Source organism: Sebastes fasciatus, chromosome 3 (genome assembly GCF_043250625.1).
Source record: "Sebastes fasciatus isolate fSebFas1 chromosome 3, fSebFas1.pri, whole genome shotgun sequence".
NCBI classification, from domain to species: Eukaryota; Metazoa; Chordata; class Actinopteri; order Perciformes; family Sebastidae; genus Sebastes; species Sebastes fasciatus.
Window position 1 is genome coordinate 34,672,562 of NC_133797.1, and position 17,305 is coordinate 34,689,866.

Below are 17,305 nucleotides of genomic sequence, written 5' to 3' on the forward strand. Positions count from 1 at the left end.
TTATTCATATAATCTCTGCTCTGACCTTCCATATTTAATGTCTCTCCTCCGAAAGCATGTAAGCAGGTCTTGATTTATCAAACCAATTGTAATGATAGCAGTTTTTCTATTCAATTTGCGACATCATGATCAGATAGGAGGCTTTTTCACCACCTTATTCATGTTATAATATTATTATTATATCATACATTTTCCATTCCAAACATCTCTGTAACAGCTGTAACAACAGGAAGTATCGAAAATATTGGACAACAAGCTGTTATTACTATAAAATCCTATGAAATCTTATTTATTTAAGATATCACTCATTTGTTTGTTTTTGCTTGGCTTAACAAATTTGTAACTTAATGCCAGTATAGTTTTAATTTAAATCTCAACATCAAATTTTAAAAAACAAAAAGGAAACAAAAAGATAAAATGGACGAGAGGGTTTCGGGTTAGATCTGTTTGCTTTTAAAGATGGGAATGAGAAAGCCATTTTGAACTAAAGTTAATGTTGTTTACTGGGGAACACTCAGAGGCTGCTCACCTCTCTGCGGGCGCTGCTAATGTTTTCTTTGTCTGACTCTTGTGTAATGCATGACATGCATTAAGGCATTAACCTAACTTAGCGTGCCCAGGGGAGTTCTCCAGCTATAACACGCTGCTGCCAAAACAAAAGTCCGTCATCTCAACTACAACCTGTCAAGACTGAACTCTAGAGTATAACTGAATAAAAGTTGCTGAAGGGATTAAAGCAGTGTCCTGTGGTATAACAGCCTCGGTTGCAGTCTGTAAAATCCTCTACTCTGATGCACAGTAATGTCATTTGTCTGTTCCAACGCTGCAGGTAACCAGGACCACTGTGGGATTGAGCTGCGTCTTGAGGAGCTGAGGCATCACTACAGGGTGGAGCACGCTGTCGCTGAGGGGGCCAAAAACGTGCTCCGGCTCCTGGGGGCCAACAAGGTCCAGGACAAGAAAGCCCTGTCTGAGGTTAGACTGGAAACACACACACACACACACACACACACACTAGGGATTTCACTCATTTCATTTTTCAGATGGCCTCATTAACGTTATGGTTCTCTGATAGCGTTGGGTTTAAATCTGAAATATTGGCAAATAACGTTAGGCTCTTTTGCTTTTCGCTTCGCATCGTCTTGTCTGTCAACTCTCTCTCGTCCGTTGTGTGTGAAATATGACTCCTGCTACTCTGAGCTGAGATGGAGCAGATGCATGATCAGTCAGTTATAGCGTCCGTCATCCGACTTTGTATTGATAACACAGCGCTGATACACCGTATTGAACTAAATGGGTTTTATTTCTGTAAAACACACACACACTCAGGATGTCAGGAGAACCAATACTTCCGTATCAAGTTGATGCCATAATTCTGAAAACATGACATTAGGCCTACTTGTTTTCCTACCGTCAGGGCTCGAGACTAACGGTTTCTAAAATCCGAAAGGACGCAGTAAACTCACTATCGACGCATCCAGGGGACGCACCCTATTTTCCCCCGGATAATGCTACATTATGAACAACAATCCGTGATGAAATCAGCAGGACGAGAGCTAGTAATGTTAGCCGTTTGTTGTAAACGGCACAGTCCTGCAAGGAGCTAACAGCTAACGTTAACGGGAGGTGGCATTGAGTTTCATTATGATGCGTTCAAGCTCTATTCAGTAAAAATAATAATAGTAAAGAGTATTGGGCAAAGGTAAATTCTAATGTTATCATGATGTGTTCAAATGTAATGTGAAACTTGAATAAATCCAGTTGTCGGAAGGAGATGTTTTCACAGCAATATAGAATAGATAATAGAGAGGGAATTATGACCTGTTTAACTTCCTAACACCAGCTCTAAGTGTTACTGTTTTGTTTTTGTTTTTCACCATGGTATAGAATTGGTATAGAGAATTGGGAACTTTCACTGGTATTGGTATCGACTACTAAATATCTGGTATCGTGGCATCCCCAACACACACGCACATCCTGCAACCGCAAACCCTTCCTCAAACACACATTGTTTAAGTGCAAAGCTGTGAAACACTTGTAAAACGAGATACATTTGAACTCCTATAATGTTCTGATCTTTTCTCCAGCCTGTACGCCATCGTACTTTCATGCTCAACAGCTTTTAAAGCATCATCACATTATAAGGTGTCTGAATGTGATCAGCTTTCTCTTTATGGGTCCGACATAGACAGAAGACACTAAAAGCAACGCAGCACCATAAAGCCTCTTAAGTCAGATATTTCACAGAGCACCTCCAATTACTGTACGCTCTCTTTTCAAAATAACATTTGAGACACAACTCAAAATAACCATAAATCGTACACCGTGTATCTGTGCTGCTCGTGTTGGAAGGGTTTTCGATCAATGATTCATTGGTTCCTTCACCGTGTGTTGAGATTTCCATTAACAGAAACCCATCACTCACACACACACACACACACACACACACACACACAGTCTTGAAGCATGGTGTTACAAGCCAATATTGAAAACTGTTTCAAATGCAAAGGCTAAAAGGCAAACATCAAAGCTGTATTCTTATTCAGTATATTGTGGTGTAGAGCCTCTTTACTGGACATTTCTAATGGAAAATGTGACTAAAATATGATAGGAGGGATGGATTGTGTGGTAATCGTTTACTTAATGTCACCCGGTGTATTAAAGCTGCCCTGTGTCATGCTCTGTAGGCGCAGTCTCGTCTGAGCGAGGCGTCTCAGCGGTTAGACCTGCTGAGGGACTCTCTGGACCAGCGTCTGGCGGAGCTGCCCGAGGACCATCCCAAGGCCAGTGTCATCAAAGAGGAGCTAGTCCTGGCCTCCTCCCCCATCTTCAGCTCTCGCCACGGTGCCCCCTACCTCCACAACCAGTACAGCACCCTCAACAAGCCCTCGCCTCTCACTGGTACGTAAAACTAAACAAAGCTACGCGGGACAAAGTTGAGCACGCTCACACCACGAGAAGACAACATGTAAAGAACTGTATTCTATAGTTTAGATGAGCCTAAAGTAGATAGATAGAGCATGTGATGTACACTGGCTTGTTCATGTGGCCTCTGTTGGTCGTATCTGAATTGTCCCCCCTCTGTCTTCAGGTACCTTACAGGTGCAGGTGGTGGGCTGTGTGGGGTTGTTGGAGGTGGTTCCAGGTCGCAATAAAGGGACCGCCGTCATGCTGCCCTGCTACAGTCCCGGAGACACCAGGTCCTTCATGAGAGGCAGCAAGGGGCTCTACGGACGCAGCGGCTCAGTCAGCGGGAAGACGCCCAGCAAGACAGACGAGCTCTCTTGTAAGTGGCTGTATGAATGTATACCTGTTTGTGTGGGGCTTGGTTTCCTCTGAAAATGTTTTTTTAAGAGCATTCAGTGCTAATGAATACTTGATTATATAAAATATAGTTCAAACGGTTTAAATAGAAACAAGCTATTCATTTTGGGTCTTTTAGTACATGACAACATATGGAAAAACATGTTAAAATAATGTTAAACCCACGTTAGTTGAATTTCTATTCATCACAAATAGTGTAACACAAACTGTCAGCGTGATGTAGAAAATCTATATTAAGTTTATTAACTCACAGTCACTTTGGGTTGGTGAGGTTTGGTACTGTGGGTCATTGCTCTGCTCACACATAATGGAATCAGCAAATTTAGCAGAATCACTTTAATACCCTGAGCAGACAATTCACTCACAGCCAGCTCGTTTAAGGTCTTGCACTTTCTGCAGCGTCTCCGAGGAAATTAATGACAATCATTAATCAATACTTCAGTTGTATTGTTGTAGCGTGAGCATGCGGTAGCTTTCAGTTTTATAGTGGTCAGGGCTCTGTATAAGTAATGTTACTTATGGAGGAAATGAAATGTGTGTGTGTGCAGCTGAGGTGAGTGCCGTGCTGAAGCTGGATAACACTGTGGTGGGCCAGACACTGTGGAAGACTGTGGGAGAACAGGCTTGGGACCAGACCTTCACTGTGGAGCTGGAAAGGGTCAGTACATGTACCATAAACACGTAAACGTATCAAGTGCATTTAATTATCGTTTTAGTAAAACTACTGTTGCTGTTACCACCATGTGTGTGTGTTTTAGACGAGGGAGATGGAGATCGCAGTCTACTGGAAGGACTACCGCTCGTTGTGTGCTCTGAAGTATCTGAAGCTGGAGGAGTTCCTGGACAATCAGAAACACCGAGTTCAGCTGGAGCTGGAGCCTCAGGGCGTGCTGCTGGCGGAGGTACGTACACACACACACACACACCAGTGTCGGCGCCAGATGCTTTGAAACAGAGGCAATAAACTTTTTACCTCTCATAGCCTTTATTAACATTACCATGTTTCATGAAAGAAAGAAACTATGACAGAGAGGCGTATACATCACTTATGCGCGCACACACGCATACACATACTTTTACGTCCACAAAGACAGGCTATAAACTAAGACGCACGGCGGGAAATCCGTTAAATGTTTTGCATTTAATAAACCTATACCACCTTCACATTATCATGTGTCATAAAAGAAATAAACTATGACAGAGAGGCACAGGCGCTCACCTACATAGTGTCACTTGTTATGCGCACAAGCGCTCACGCACTCCCACACGTTATACAAAACCAGAGGTTATAAACTCCGATACACAGCAGGGGAATCTGTTAAATGTTTTGCATTGATAAACCTGTAACATTGGGCCACTTTCACCGGTTACACAACTAATTAAAGGATAAACAACATCTTCAAGCCACATCAAGAACCGACATGCAATTACAACCATATGCGCGCTCATCCAGAAACGTAGCCACGATTACAAACATGCAAATAAATACCACTCAAAGTGTTGCCTACTACATGAGTGGATTTATGAACTCACCACTAGAACAGCTGGAGTCTCCGACTGTGAGGCCAGAATCTCCTTAACACAACTTCTTTCCATTTGTTTCGCAATTTTCGAGTGAGATCGTGCCCATTGGCTGTTCATACAATGCTGATATGGTAGTTGTTTTTAATTGGCTAAGGAGGGGGGGGGTTATAGGCTAGTACGATAAGAAATTACTTCCATTACCAAACTGTATGACTTAATTTTACATATAGCTGTAAAAGTATTTCATGTTAGTTTTTTTGTCAGGAGAGAATTCAGCTGAGGGGGCACAGTGAGCTTTTTGGATGGGCCTGGACCCCCAAGGCCCGCCCCCTAACGCTGACACTGACGACATACACCTCGACATAAACTGACACAAATGGCAACAACGAATGGGGGAAAAGGGACAGCCGCACCCAAAGGTGGACATAGATGTCCTTGCATTCATGACACCCGTCTATGCACAGAGAAAGATATTCAAATATGCCCGTGCACACCTGCCCACATACACACACGCACAAGCTGTCACATGCACCTGTGCTGAAACACACTGCTTTGATATATCAGACTTGAAGGGTTCAGTCGTTTGAGTCTGATGTCTGAAAATAAAATGTGGGGTGTGTAGTTTCCATGTTTCATGTGTGTGTGTGTTTGTGTGTTTGTTTTCCAGGTGACCTTCTTCAACCCGGTCATCGAGAGAGTTCCTCGCCTCCAGAGGCAGAAGAAGGTCTTTTCTAAGCAGCAAGGTGAGGAAGAGGAAACACAGAAAAATATGCTGATCTTGGAAATATATACAGTATATCTTCAGTCTTTGTACAGTTTTCATAGACGACCTTTTGAAACAGTTTTTTTATCTTAATGAGAAAATGAACATAACCAGAAGGGAAGAAACTCACATTTTCATTTAGACCACAGCACCATCTAGTGGTGAATAAATCATCCTCATGATGATGAGAACTTTATTTATGTAGCGCTTAATGAAACAAAGATAGGAAGTACTTCACTTAGACAAGATGTAAAACAGAGATATTAAAAACACATTAAAAAAACACATTAAGGAGAAATTACTCAGCAAAACAATTTAGCCAATACCTGGAAAGGTCTGAGATGACTGATGAGAAGGACTACTCCCTCTCTCTCCGCTGATCAAGGAGGTTTTGGAATATAATTTAATATTAAGATTGTATTCCAGATTTGACTTTACAGTCAATGTGTTTTAATCAAAGCTGATATTGGACAGGGAATATCTACAAAAGAACAACTCTTTCCTGTGATAGAGCATGTGATGATCCGCTCTGCGAGACATTATTGACTCTAGATGTTTGTTTGTACGCGTGTTTCCAGGCAAGGCGTTCCTCCGGGCTCGTCAGATGAACGTGGACATCGGGACTTGGGTGAGGCTGCTTCGAAACGCCATTCCCACCGTCAACAACTCAGGAACCTACAGTCCCAACGCACACAGCCTAACGCTCAACTCCGGGTGAGACGTCAAACACATGATGCATAAGACACACAGATGCACACACCCCACTACATCGTACTGAAGAGACCGTCTTCATCTACGTGTGGACGTTTGATAGCCATCAGTCAGACGTTGCTATCAAACGCAGTAGCAGCTTCATCCCTTGAACCTTTTTCCTTGTGTTTCCTGGCAAAGTATAAAGCATGAGATGCTTTTCTCTGCCCCACGTCTAACAACCCTTTTGTGTTTGTTCATTTGTCTGTCTGCATCACCGTGTTGGTCTGTTTGTTTGTGTCTGTGTGGATTTTCAGGGAGGTCTCAGTGGAGAAGTTGAGTCTGGACAGCGACTCTCCGATAAGAGGCGATTTCAAGAGAGAAACGGACGCACAAACCCCGGTGAGACAGACAGAGAGAGAGAGGACGGGAGGGGGCTGGGTCTGCTGTAGTAAACCCTCTGTTTACTGTGGGATGATAGGAATCTCTCTATTTAACATGGAATCAAAGCCCCAAGCCGTGGTCCACCAGTAAACACTAACTGTTCTGCATTAAACACTTAGAAATGGGATAAATCAATAAATTGACAACTGACGTTTCGTCACTTTATTAGGTAATATTGTAATAATACATAATCCAGGCCATAATAATTACAAGTTATGTCAAGATTGGACTTTATTTTGAAGCTAACAAGAGAGAATAAAACATTTCACTTTGAGCTAAAGTCATTTGAGAACATTGGCTAAAATTTCTTTGAAGAAATCATTAGATGTGCTCCCAAACAGCTGTTTAATAATGCTGCGTTCATGTCACATCAGAGTTATCGTAATTACCTGTTTTCAACTGGTAAGTTGTGTTCATGTCCACATCTGTGTCGTGATTACGACTGGGAATTTTCTGAAAGCTCCAATATATATTTACGACGCTTAATAATATTTATTACACGGCTTTGTTGAATAGTCAATTCTGACGGCGTTCAAACACAACCATGTGGATACTCCTTCAGGCGTGCACTTGATCACAGTGTCTCCAAAAACTGAGCCACAGAGCAGGAACAGAAAGTAAATCCTGCTCCCTGAAAGGCTGTGTGTGTGTCACGTCCGCCATGAAATCATGTGTCTCTTGACTTCCATTATCTCTCTGTCTCTGTATGTGTCTGTTTGTGTCCCTTCCTTCGTGTCTCTTTCCTCGCATGTTCCCCGTCAGGACCAACTGCCAGTCATCGAGCCCTTCTCCCCCCCAGACCTCAACCCCGAGTGCCCTGTCCGAACCCCATCTGTTGGCAGGTACACGCACTCACACACACTTCATCCCTATGCATTTCTTTCTTTTTTACTTTATCCACATTATATATTTTTTTATTAGTCTGTTTATATTCTTCTTTATTTTCTGTTCTTGTCTGTATACGTTTTATAATGGGCCTTATTCACTGAAGACATTTGACATGAAAGCACGGGTGTAAATGATAAGAATGAATGACGGCCACCACACTACCCACGCTCACAGTTCCCATGTCTGCCATGACAAATGATGCTGTCACGTATTCTGAGCCATTTTAACCTGTTGTTTTCTGTATTTTGGTATCCGCTCTAAATGTTCCTGCTGACTGTGTGTTGTCCGTCTCCCCAGTAGGCAGAGGAAAGGTCCTCTGTCCCTCCAGGACTTCAGGCTGATCGCTGTGTTGGGCAGGGGACATTTCGGGAAGGTACAGTACAGTTTGATCCGTTGTTTTTTTTTTCGTTTTAAATAAATGAAACTTTTAACTTGGAGTACAAAAAAAAACTGTGGGAAAAAGTTTCCCAAGCAGGTCGGTAATAACTCACAGAACAAAAGCAGGGAGTTCTTGAATTTAATGAGCTCAATATGTGCATATATCAAGGCACTTAATGGCACAAGAAACACACAAAGGCTGAAGCGGTTGCTCCCTTTGCAGCATCAAGAGGTTTGTGCGGACATATTTAAGTAACGCTTCATTTTACAGGTTTGCAAATTTCATGGTAGTTAGGTGATAATTAGCAAGTAACCTCTTTGAAATTTCTTTGGAATTACTGCCAAATTACCCCAATATTTACCTCAAAATTTATCGAAAATTACTTTAATTAGTATATTATTTAATTAATATATATTATATAAGATAAGATAGAACTTTATTAATCCCGAAGTTCAAATGTATAAAATAAAGTCCTATTTCTAGCACCAGTGCCTAATAGAATAACAATTAAGTAAGATACATTAGTAAAATTAGTAAATAAGATAAGTAAAATAAATATAAAATATAAATATATTATATAATTTAATAATTATATGCTACAATAGCATATAATGGTTAAAATATGGCACTTTAGGCTTGAGAAGCGGCTGTGCGCTGCTCTTCATTGGAGGTGGAAAACCGAAACTAATAGAAGACACTTCTGATCAGACACAAATCTCATCATTGTGTGACTTAGATTTGGAGTTTTTTAAGAAATTTCAAATAAGTTATTTGGTAATTATTATCTATTTACCAGCAGACATGGAAATAAAGCATCTCAATTAACTTTGTATTCTTTTCCTGGAAATGTATTAAATAAATTACCAGCTTTTGGGAAATAGTGGAATATAATTATTAAATAATGTTTATAATAAAGTAATTTTCGATACATTTTGAGGTAAATATTGGGGTAACTTGGCAGTAATTATAAAGAAATTTCAAATGGGTTACTTTTTAATTATCACCTAATTACCATGACATTTTCGGATCTGTAAAATTAAGTGTTTATAGAAATAAGGAAAAATCTGATGTGATAATAACGTCACAACCGGATTACCATATAGTCAAGACAATTTGTAAAAAGCCTTTTTGTGTCGATTATGTCACAAAGTGCCTGTTTGTGTATGTATTGAGCATATTAAATATTCTCACTTGCATTTAATGGCAACCTTCTTTTTTTTCTTTGTTAAACGTTCAAGGTCACATGCAAAATGGCTGCAGGAAGTTAAATAGCTCATAGGAAACCCTTGTTTCATACGTGTTGATCATGTTCATTCAAAAAGGGTTAGAACTTGCTGTAATATCTTAACGAATTTAAGAGTTTTCATTAATCTTTTCCTCATATAATCAATAAACATGCATATCTAGAAGCCCTCAGGTCACTTTGTACAGGTTTTGTGCATTTCTAAGAGAGAAACCAACTGTTGCTGCCTGTGTTCGTCTCCAGGTGTTGTTGTCGGAATACAAGAAGACGGGCACGATGTACGCCATCAAAGCCCTGAAGAAAGGAGATATCGTATCGCGAGATGAGGTGGAAAGGTGTGTGCTGATGTGTTTATTACTCAGCGTGTTCCTGTGTTTGTGTGATTGGTTGCTGTGGGTTTGTTTTTTTTAGCTCCAATAATACATTTCACAGCGTTTAATCTGTGCGGCTGAGCCTTGAATCACCATGATTACAGTTCATCTGTGGGATGGGTGTGGGTGTCTCATTGACCAAAATAAACACTATCTAATTATGTGTAAATGTCCTCGCTTCCCCTTTCCTCCTCCTCCTTGTTCACTTCATTTTGCCTCTGCATCCTGCTCCTCCTCCTCCTCTCCTTCCTCCTGCAGTTTAATGTGCGAGAAGCGCATCTTTGAGGTTGTGAACCTGTCGCACCATCCCTTCCTGGTCAACCTGTTTGCGTGCTTCCAGACCTCAGAGCACGTGTGTTTTGTTATGGAGTACACAGCAGGAGGCGACCTGATGATGCACATCCACACGGACGTCTTCACAGAGCCGCGAGCCGTGTACGTAACGTCTCTATATATATATGTGTGTGTGTGTGTGTGTTTGAGAAAGAGAAAAACGCTAAATAGACTTTTTGGAAATTGTTTTATAATTTGTTTGTGTGATAAGTGAGTCTGTAAACACAATTTGCATATTTTTGTCTGTAAAGCTCTGATAGTAGGTTAAATGAGTTTAATCAGTTTCAGGGCTTGTGAATTACTTTATATCTTAAAGTACAGTGACACCTTTTACTTCTAATAAATGCACATTTTATGTAGACGATAAATGCATGGACTAGTTTTTCCAACTGAAGACTCATATTAGCAACAGGTGAACTTTAAACACATTTTTTTTACACAGAACGTGTGTGAACGGGAGGAACAATCACAGAGAACAAAAATTGGTTAAATGTACATATAAGGGCATGTGAGAGTTGTTATAAGACAGACTTGAAAAAAAACAAAAAACAGTGAAACTGTACTTTAACAGTGGTATTCTGTTGAACTGCATTATATTGAAAGGTATTTCTAGTATTTTCTTCTTCCCCTGCATACAGAATATTATTTTGAAAATAATTAATTAACTCATTAAAGGCCCTGCAAACCCCCACAGGTACTTTCAGTTATTCTGTCCATGAGTGCTGGGTCTATAAGGAAATAAAGTATTTTTTTAATCAAATTTCCATGCTATCCAGTACATCCAGCAAATTCAATTATCAGTTCAGTCATTGTCATTTTCAGTACACTTGACCAAATCCCAAAGCCTACAACTTTAAAGATATGTATTAACTGTAGTTGTAATAGTAGTAGTAGTAGTATGCCAGTTTTTGTTCTCTTTTGTTCAGTTTTGTACTCAGTATTATCATTATGAGGTTTAGATTATTATTCCTTTTTATTGCAGGTTAGTAATAATGTTTCTCTGGTTTGACTTCAGGTTTTATTCAGCCTGCGTAGTTCTTGGACTTCAGTTCCTCCACGACCATAAGATTGTGTACAGGTGAGTGAAACCCACACAAACAAACCTGTTTCCTCACATCATAGTTGGGATGTAAAAAAAGACACCTACGTCTACTGAAGAAGCACCAGACTAAAAAAAAAAAATTTCCAAATCTGTTAAGTCCACTGGAGAAGCTCTCATTGAAAACGTCATACTTGCTTCATATTGTTAACATAGTGATGTTAGCGTTTATCTCCAAGCACTGCTGTGCCTCAGTAGAGTCTCACAGAACAGCTACTGTAGCATCATGACTGTAGCCTCTTGGTCTTGTTTGTATCTGTTTTGAGCTCCTCGTGTACTCTCAGCTGTGCTCGGTGAAACATTGATTCTCTTTTTTTTATCTCCGCTCTCCGTTCCAGAGACCTCAAGCTTGACAACCTGCTGCTAGACACAGATGGTTATGTGAAGATCGCTGACTTTGGACTGTGTAAAGAAGGTGGATATCAATATTACTGACACATGGGCTCGGTTTTTTATTTTTGCCTGCTGCGAGATGTTTCTAAAAGCGTTACAGCGCCACAACCAGTTTCATGTTTCTGCCTCTGTCTGTAGGAATGGGCTTCGGGGACCGGACCAGTACTTTCTGTGGGACTCCAGAGTTTTTGGCCCCGGAGGTCCTAACGGATACGTCCTACACCAGGGCAGTAGACTGGTGGGGGCTGGGGGTCCTCATCTATGAAATGTTGGTGGGAGAGGTGAGAACTAATTTACACTCTCATACACAAGTGTGATTTTTGTGCTGCAAGGAAAGAATTCAAGCGACGCTTTTATCAGCAATCGATTATGGTGATATTTTATATATGCAGTTCATCTTCTTTTCAAATGTTAGATTCAGTGTCTCATGCTGCGTTATGATTGGTCTTTAATTCGGGTTTCTGCACACATCATTGCAGTTTGTATGAGAGAGTTGGTTTGTTTTCTTTATAAACCCATAAATGGTAAATGGACATGCATTTATATAGCGCTTTTCTAGTCTTCCGACCACTCAAGGCGCTTTACACTACACGTCAGCATTCACACACACATTCATACACTGATGGCAGAGGCTGCTAAGGTGCCAACTTTGCCCATCAGGATCTAATCTAAATATTCATTCACACACTGATGGCTATGCCTTCGGGAGGACTGTTTGACCACTGAATGTACTTGTCCTGTTACTTTGGCAAGGAAATTTATAAAAAAATTGCATACTTGTTAATTTAAGGGGTCTAAAATTCATACTGTATCATGTAACTGCAGCGTCTCTGACCAGGTAACGTTAGTTGTTGTCATCCCACTGTCTCTGTGTATCCTGTTACTTTAAACGCTCCAATAACAGATCACCATATATCATACCGAACACTAGCCAGGAGCAAAAGTATATTGATCTAATATTGATTAATGGATATGAAAATGAAATGTGACAATAAAAGAATTACACATATTGCAAATGTGCTGAATTTCTTCAGTCCTAGATAACCTTATTTATGTCCAGGGCTGGAAATTAACTTTTTTTTGTCCACCTGCCACTGTGGCTGATGGATTACAAACTCTACCAGCATTTGGCTGGTGTTAATTTCCAACCCTGTTTACTGTATGTGGATGTCTTCACCTTTTACGAAGAGAACTGGATGTGTACAATCAGTAGCAACATCTTCACTGTGGTTAACACATTGATTTGTGAATTTCAAATCTGTAAAATGGACTGTATAGAATTAAGTGTGCTTTTGTGTGTCCTCGTTTTTTGTGCGTTTGTAGTCTCCATTCCCAGGAGACGATGAAGAGGAGGTGTTTGACAGCATTGTGAATGATGAAGTCCGCTATCCACGCTTCCTGTCCACTGAGGCTATCGGCATCATGAGAAGGGTAAGAACACATAAAGACACTGTTTCTCCTTCTCTTGCTGACTTCATCACCCATGAACACTAATGTGACAAATGCTGCACATACTGTACACATGAAACTCTTATTACTCACCAACATAGTTGACAAATGTCCACTTACTCACATCTTCTGGTTCTTGTGTGTGTGTTTTCATGAGCAGCTGTTGAGGAGGAACCCAGAGAGAAGACTGGGATCTGGTGAAAAGGATGCAGAGGAAGTGAAGAAGCAGCCATTTTTCAGAGTAAGTACACTGTTTTTATGCCAGTATTAGGGCTACATTGAGGGGTGAAAAAATCAGAGATTTCGAGAATAAAGTCATAATATTACATATATTTTTCTCAATGTGGCCCTAATACTCGTAGTCGTAGTTTAAACAATGTGAAGCAGCAGCAGGAAATATTCAGTTTACACGAGCAGTAACAGATAAGGCTGTGGAAACACAGCTTGACTTGTCCTTGACACTTTGGAAAGGAAATATATGCAGAACTAAGGACGATCTGCATGTTCTGAATTTTTTGTAATTATTTCTCGTCTCTTTTTCTCCGTCTCCCTGCAGAACGTGGACTGGGAGGCGTTGCTGCAGAGGAAGGCGCCCCCTCCTTTCGTCCCCTCTATCGTCGGCAAGGAAGACGTCAGCAACTTCGACGAGGAGTTCACCACCGAAGCTCCGACGCTCACGCCCCCGCGAGAGCCTCGCACGCTCTCCCGCAAAGACCAGGAGAGCTTCCGGGACTTTGACTACGTCTCTGACCTCTGCTAGTGGGCAGGGGTGCTCCCACAGACCTAAAGGAATGTTCGGTTTTGAAGGCTTCACGACGGTTTCATCTGAGCGGACCAACGGTCTCGACTGACTGTCTGCTGACTTTTTGTCTGCCGTTAATTACACTGTGAATGAATTTCGGAGAGACCAGAGGCAGTCGGTCTGTGTTTTGTGTGTTTAAAGATGGAGGACAGAGAAAATAAAAGCCGGGACGGATAGCTGATGGGGTGAAATGTTGGACAAACGAAGGCCCGACCCCTCTCCATCATTGTACAACACACCAGTGACTTGTGTATCTTTACAAACGTTAGCCTTTATAAATGCCTCCTCCCATCCTCGTATGTGTCGCTGTAGTAACCTGAGCAGCTGTGAGAGGAGGAGCTGTTGACTGTTTGGGGGGGGTTGTTTAATGGCCTCTCATACCAATGCCTTACATTTGTATTTGATCCACAGAAAAGCGTTTTGTTTTTATTTTGTGTATACGGCTGCAGGGAAGAGTGATCCGATTCGCTGCAGAAACTGTCAACTTAAAAAGAAAAAAGAAAAGAGGATTTGCTCGGGAGAGTGAAAATAGTGGCGTCACGTTCGGAGCGAATACGTGCTCGAAGCTTTCCCAGCAGTCGTATGATGATGACCCTCAGTCATGCTGACCGATGCTAGGTGAATTATGAGTTAACTATGGGGTAAAGAACCACTTTATTACTCTTCTATCAACTACTTTTTAAAATTTGTGCTGCTTGGATTTTAATTACTGCCACAAACATTAGTCATATTTTATGACTCTTCAATTCATTATTCAATACCCACCACATACATTGGCTATTATACATAGTATGTTATAAACGATGTAGCAGACAAAGAATCATAAACATCAGCATAAAAGCTACGTGGCAAGCAGGTTACGGTATGTCACTTTTTTTTTTAATTGAGGGGAAAAAATCTGAACACTAAGACTTGATGTACAAGTAATATTATGATGTCTGTCCGTTATGGGTTTGAGACACATTCACCCAGTTATCTACATGCTACCAGAGTTTTGTGAACATGAAGTAAGTAATTTCCCTCCTATCTGACTTTTAAACTCAACAAACACACCGGCTCTAACAGTTGTTTTAGTGTCTGCTTTAAGAAACTATCCGTTGCAGGGTTTGGTTTCCATCGTAGTGATGAAATCATCATTATTTCAGTCGAAACCGATTGATATCTCAGTGATATTTTTTCGGGAAATCTGGGTGGTGCCACAAGCAAAACAAACCTCATTAGTTCTCTTGGCAATACATTTCTAAATGAACAATATTGATAAATGTTGGAAAATATGAGCCAGTGGTTTAAACTTCTATATAACACTTCACCATTATTTCTGAGTACAGGAGAGGTTTGTTTTGAAGCTGTATGTATGATGGTGTGGATTTTACTTATCTTGTGTATGACGATACAAAACCATGTGAAAGTATGAGATGACTTATTTTATAAAGAAAACCTGGAGTGGATATTAGGTCTGTGTGTTGTTTTTCAGAGTGTGGGAGAGTTCATTGCTGCACCCGATTTGACTGTTGTCAGGCCATTAAATAGACATTATCAGTCACTATAAGCACCATAGATGTGGGTCAGTAGGAGCCTACTACACCTACTACATTGTCAAAGTGAAACTTAAAAGCAACACGTTCTAACATGTAAAACTGAATGAAATGTCACGTTTTGAACACAAACAAAAAGGCCTCTTTAGGTTTAAGCAATAAAACTGCAACTTCTTTAGGTTTAGACAAAACTACAACTTATTTAGGTTTAGGCAATAAACACTACCACTTCTTTAGGTTTAGGCAATAAAACTTCAGGTGCCCCGATATCGTGTCATCTTTTACAGAATTGTGAAAGCGCCAGACCAAGCAAGTCCACTGTTTGTTTCCAAGGTCAAGAATGAACTGTCAAGCTTAACTTTTAGGTTTTAGGTAAGTTTGAACATCTACAGTTCCTTGGTAACTCAGCAAACTTAATATTATGATGAGGACCATGTGATGTAGTTGAAAGCTCCAGAACAAGCAAGTAAGTGAACCCTGAGTTGAGATTATTTAGTAAACTGTTGTTTCCAAGGTCAAGAATGAACTTTTAGCTAACAATCTACAGTTCTTTGGTAACTCGGCAAACTTAATCATATGATCGAGGACCATGTGATGTAGTGAAAAGCTCCAGAAAAAGCAAGTAAGTGAAGAATTATTTAGTCGACTGTTGTTTCCATGGTCAAGACAGCTTAACTTTTAGGTCAGCATGTATGAGAAGTCCTACAGAAGCTCAAAATTGTGTCCAGTCTGAACACCTCATTGGTAACTGAGCAAACTCAATGATGAGGACAATACGATATAGTTGAAAGCTCCGAAACAAGTGAGTAAGTGGACCTTGAGCTGAGAGTATTTAGTCTATCTAGTCTAGTTTAGTTTACATTACCAAAGCAACTGTGAATTAAAAACAAAAATCTGGTCCTTTCTCTATTCCATGGTGGAGAGGAGGTCGTGTTGCTCTGGCTCTATCTATTTGGCGCAGAGAGGAGGTTGTGTTGCTCTGACTATCTATTTGGCGCGTAGAGGAGGTCGTGTTGCTCTGGCTCTATCTATTTGGCGCAGAGAGGAGGTTGTGTTGCTCTGACTCTATCTATTTGGCGCGTAGAGGAGGTCGTGTTGCTCTGGCTCTATCTCTTTTAGCGACGCCGGGAAGCTGCTTGACATGACATCCTCCTGGATCCACCTTCTCACATTGTATGTATTAATTTTTGTCATATGGATTGTCAATGATGTATTTTCATCATGTTGTTTCTCTGTACACACGACATCTATTGCATGTCTCTTCATCCTGGAAGGGGGATCCCTCCTCTGTTGCTCTTCCTAAGGTCTCTTCCATTTTTCTTTTTTCCGTGTTAGGGAGTTTTTCCTCATCCGATGAGAGGGTCGCACTGTAAAGGACAGAGGGTGTTGTATCCTGTACAGATTGTAAAGCCCCCTGAAGAAAATTTGTGATTTTGGGCTACCAAATTTGAGGGAACCAGTTACTAATTCGAAGGAACGAATTACCAATTTGAGGGAACTAATTACTAATTTGAGGGAACGGGTTACTAATTTGAGGGCACGAACAACTAATTTGAGGGAACAAGTTACTAATTGGAGGGAATGAGTTACTAACTTGAGGGAATGAGTTACAAATTTGATGGAACAAATTACTATTTTGAGGGAACAAGTTAGGGAACCAGTTACACATTTGAGGAAACGACTTACTAATTTGAGGGAACGAGTTACAAATTTGAAGGAACAAATTACTATTTTGAGGGAACAAGTTAGGGAATGACTTACTAATTTGAGGGAACTAATTACTAATTTGAGGGAACGAGTTACTAATTTGATGGAACAGGTTACTAATTCGAGGGAAAGAGTTACTAATTGGAGGAACAAATCACTAATTTGAGCGAACGAGTTAGTAATTCGAGGGAACTAATTACTAATTTGAGGGAACTAATTATTAACTTGAGGCAACGTGTTACTAATTTGAGGGAATGAGTTACTAATTTGAGGGAACGAGTTACTAATTTGAGGGAACCTGTTACTGTTTTGAGGGAACGAGTTACTAATTTGAGGGAACCTGTTACTATTTTGAGGGAAC

The 17,305-nt window shown here is 40.6% G+C and overlaps 1 protein-coding gene across 4 annotated transcripts in view; it reads left to right on the forward strand.

The window, feature by feature from the left end:
- Positions 1-15,150, forward strand: part of pkn1a (protein kinase N1a) — a 63,192-nt gene extending 48,042 nt beyond the window's left edge. For 2 of the 4 annotated variants that reach the window (XM_074630559.1, XM_074630557.1), the window contains exons 6-23: positions 830-975; positions 2,688-2,901; positions 3,092-3,286; positions 3,873-3,982; positions 4,083-4,226; positions 5,516-5,591; positions 6,190-6,325; positions 6,619-6,703; positions 7,508-7,587; positions 7,931-8,006; positions 9,499-9,590; positions 9,885-10,061; positions 10,975-11,037; positions 11,397-11,473; positions 11,590-11,732; positions 12,775-12,882; positions 13,061-13,141; positions 13,457-15,150. In XM_074630559.1, the coding sequence (XP_074486660.1) occupies positions 830-975; positions 2,688-2,901; positions 3,092-3,286; positions 3,873-3,982; positions 4,083-4,226; positions 5,516-5,591; positions 6,190-6,325; positions 6,619-6,703; positions 7,508-7,587; positions 7,931-8,006; positions 9,499-9,590; positions 9,885-10,061; positions 10,975-11,037; positions 11,397-11,473; positions 11,590-11,732; positions 12,775-12,882; positions 13,061-13,141; positions 13,457-13,660 (2,207 nt within the window). In that variant the 3' untranslated portion in view covers positions 13,661-15,150. The remainder of the gene's footprint in view (positions 1-829; positions 976-2,687; positions 2,902-3,091; positions 3,287-3,872; positions 3,983-4,082; positions 4,227-5,515; positions 5,592-6,189; positions 6,326-6,618; positions 6,704-7,507; positions 7,588-7,930; positions 8,007-9,498; positions 9,591-9,884; positions 10,062-10,974; positions 11,038-11,396; positions 11,474-11,589; positions 11,733-12,774; positions 12,883-13,060; positions 13,142-13,456) is intronic. The other 2 variants (XM_074630560.1, XM_074630558.1) reach the window with 1 other exon arrangement.
- The last annotated feature ends 2,155 nt before the right edge of the window (positions 15,151-17,305 follow it).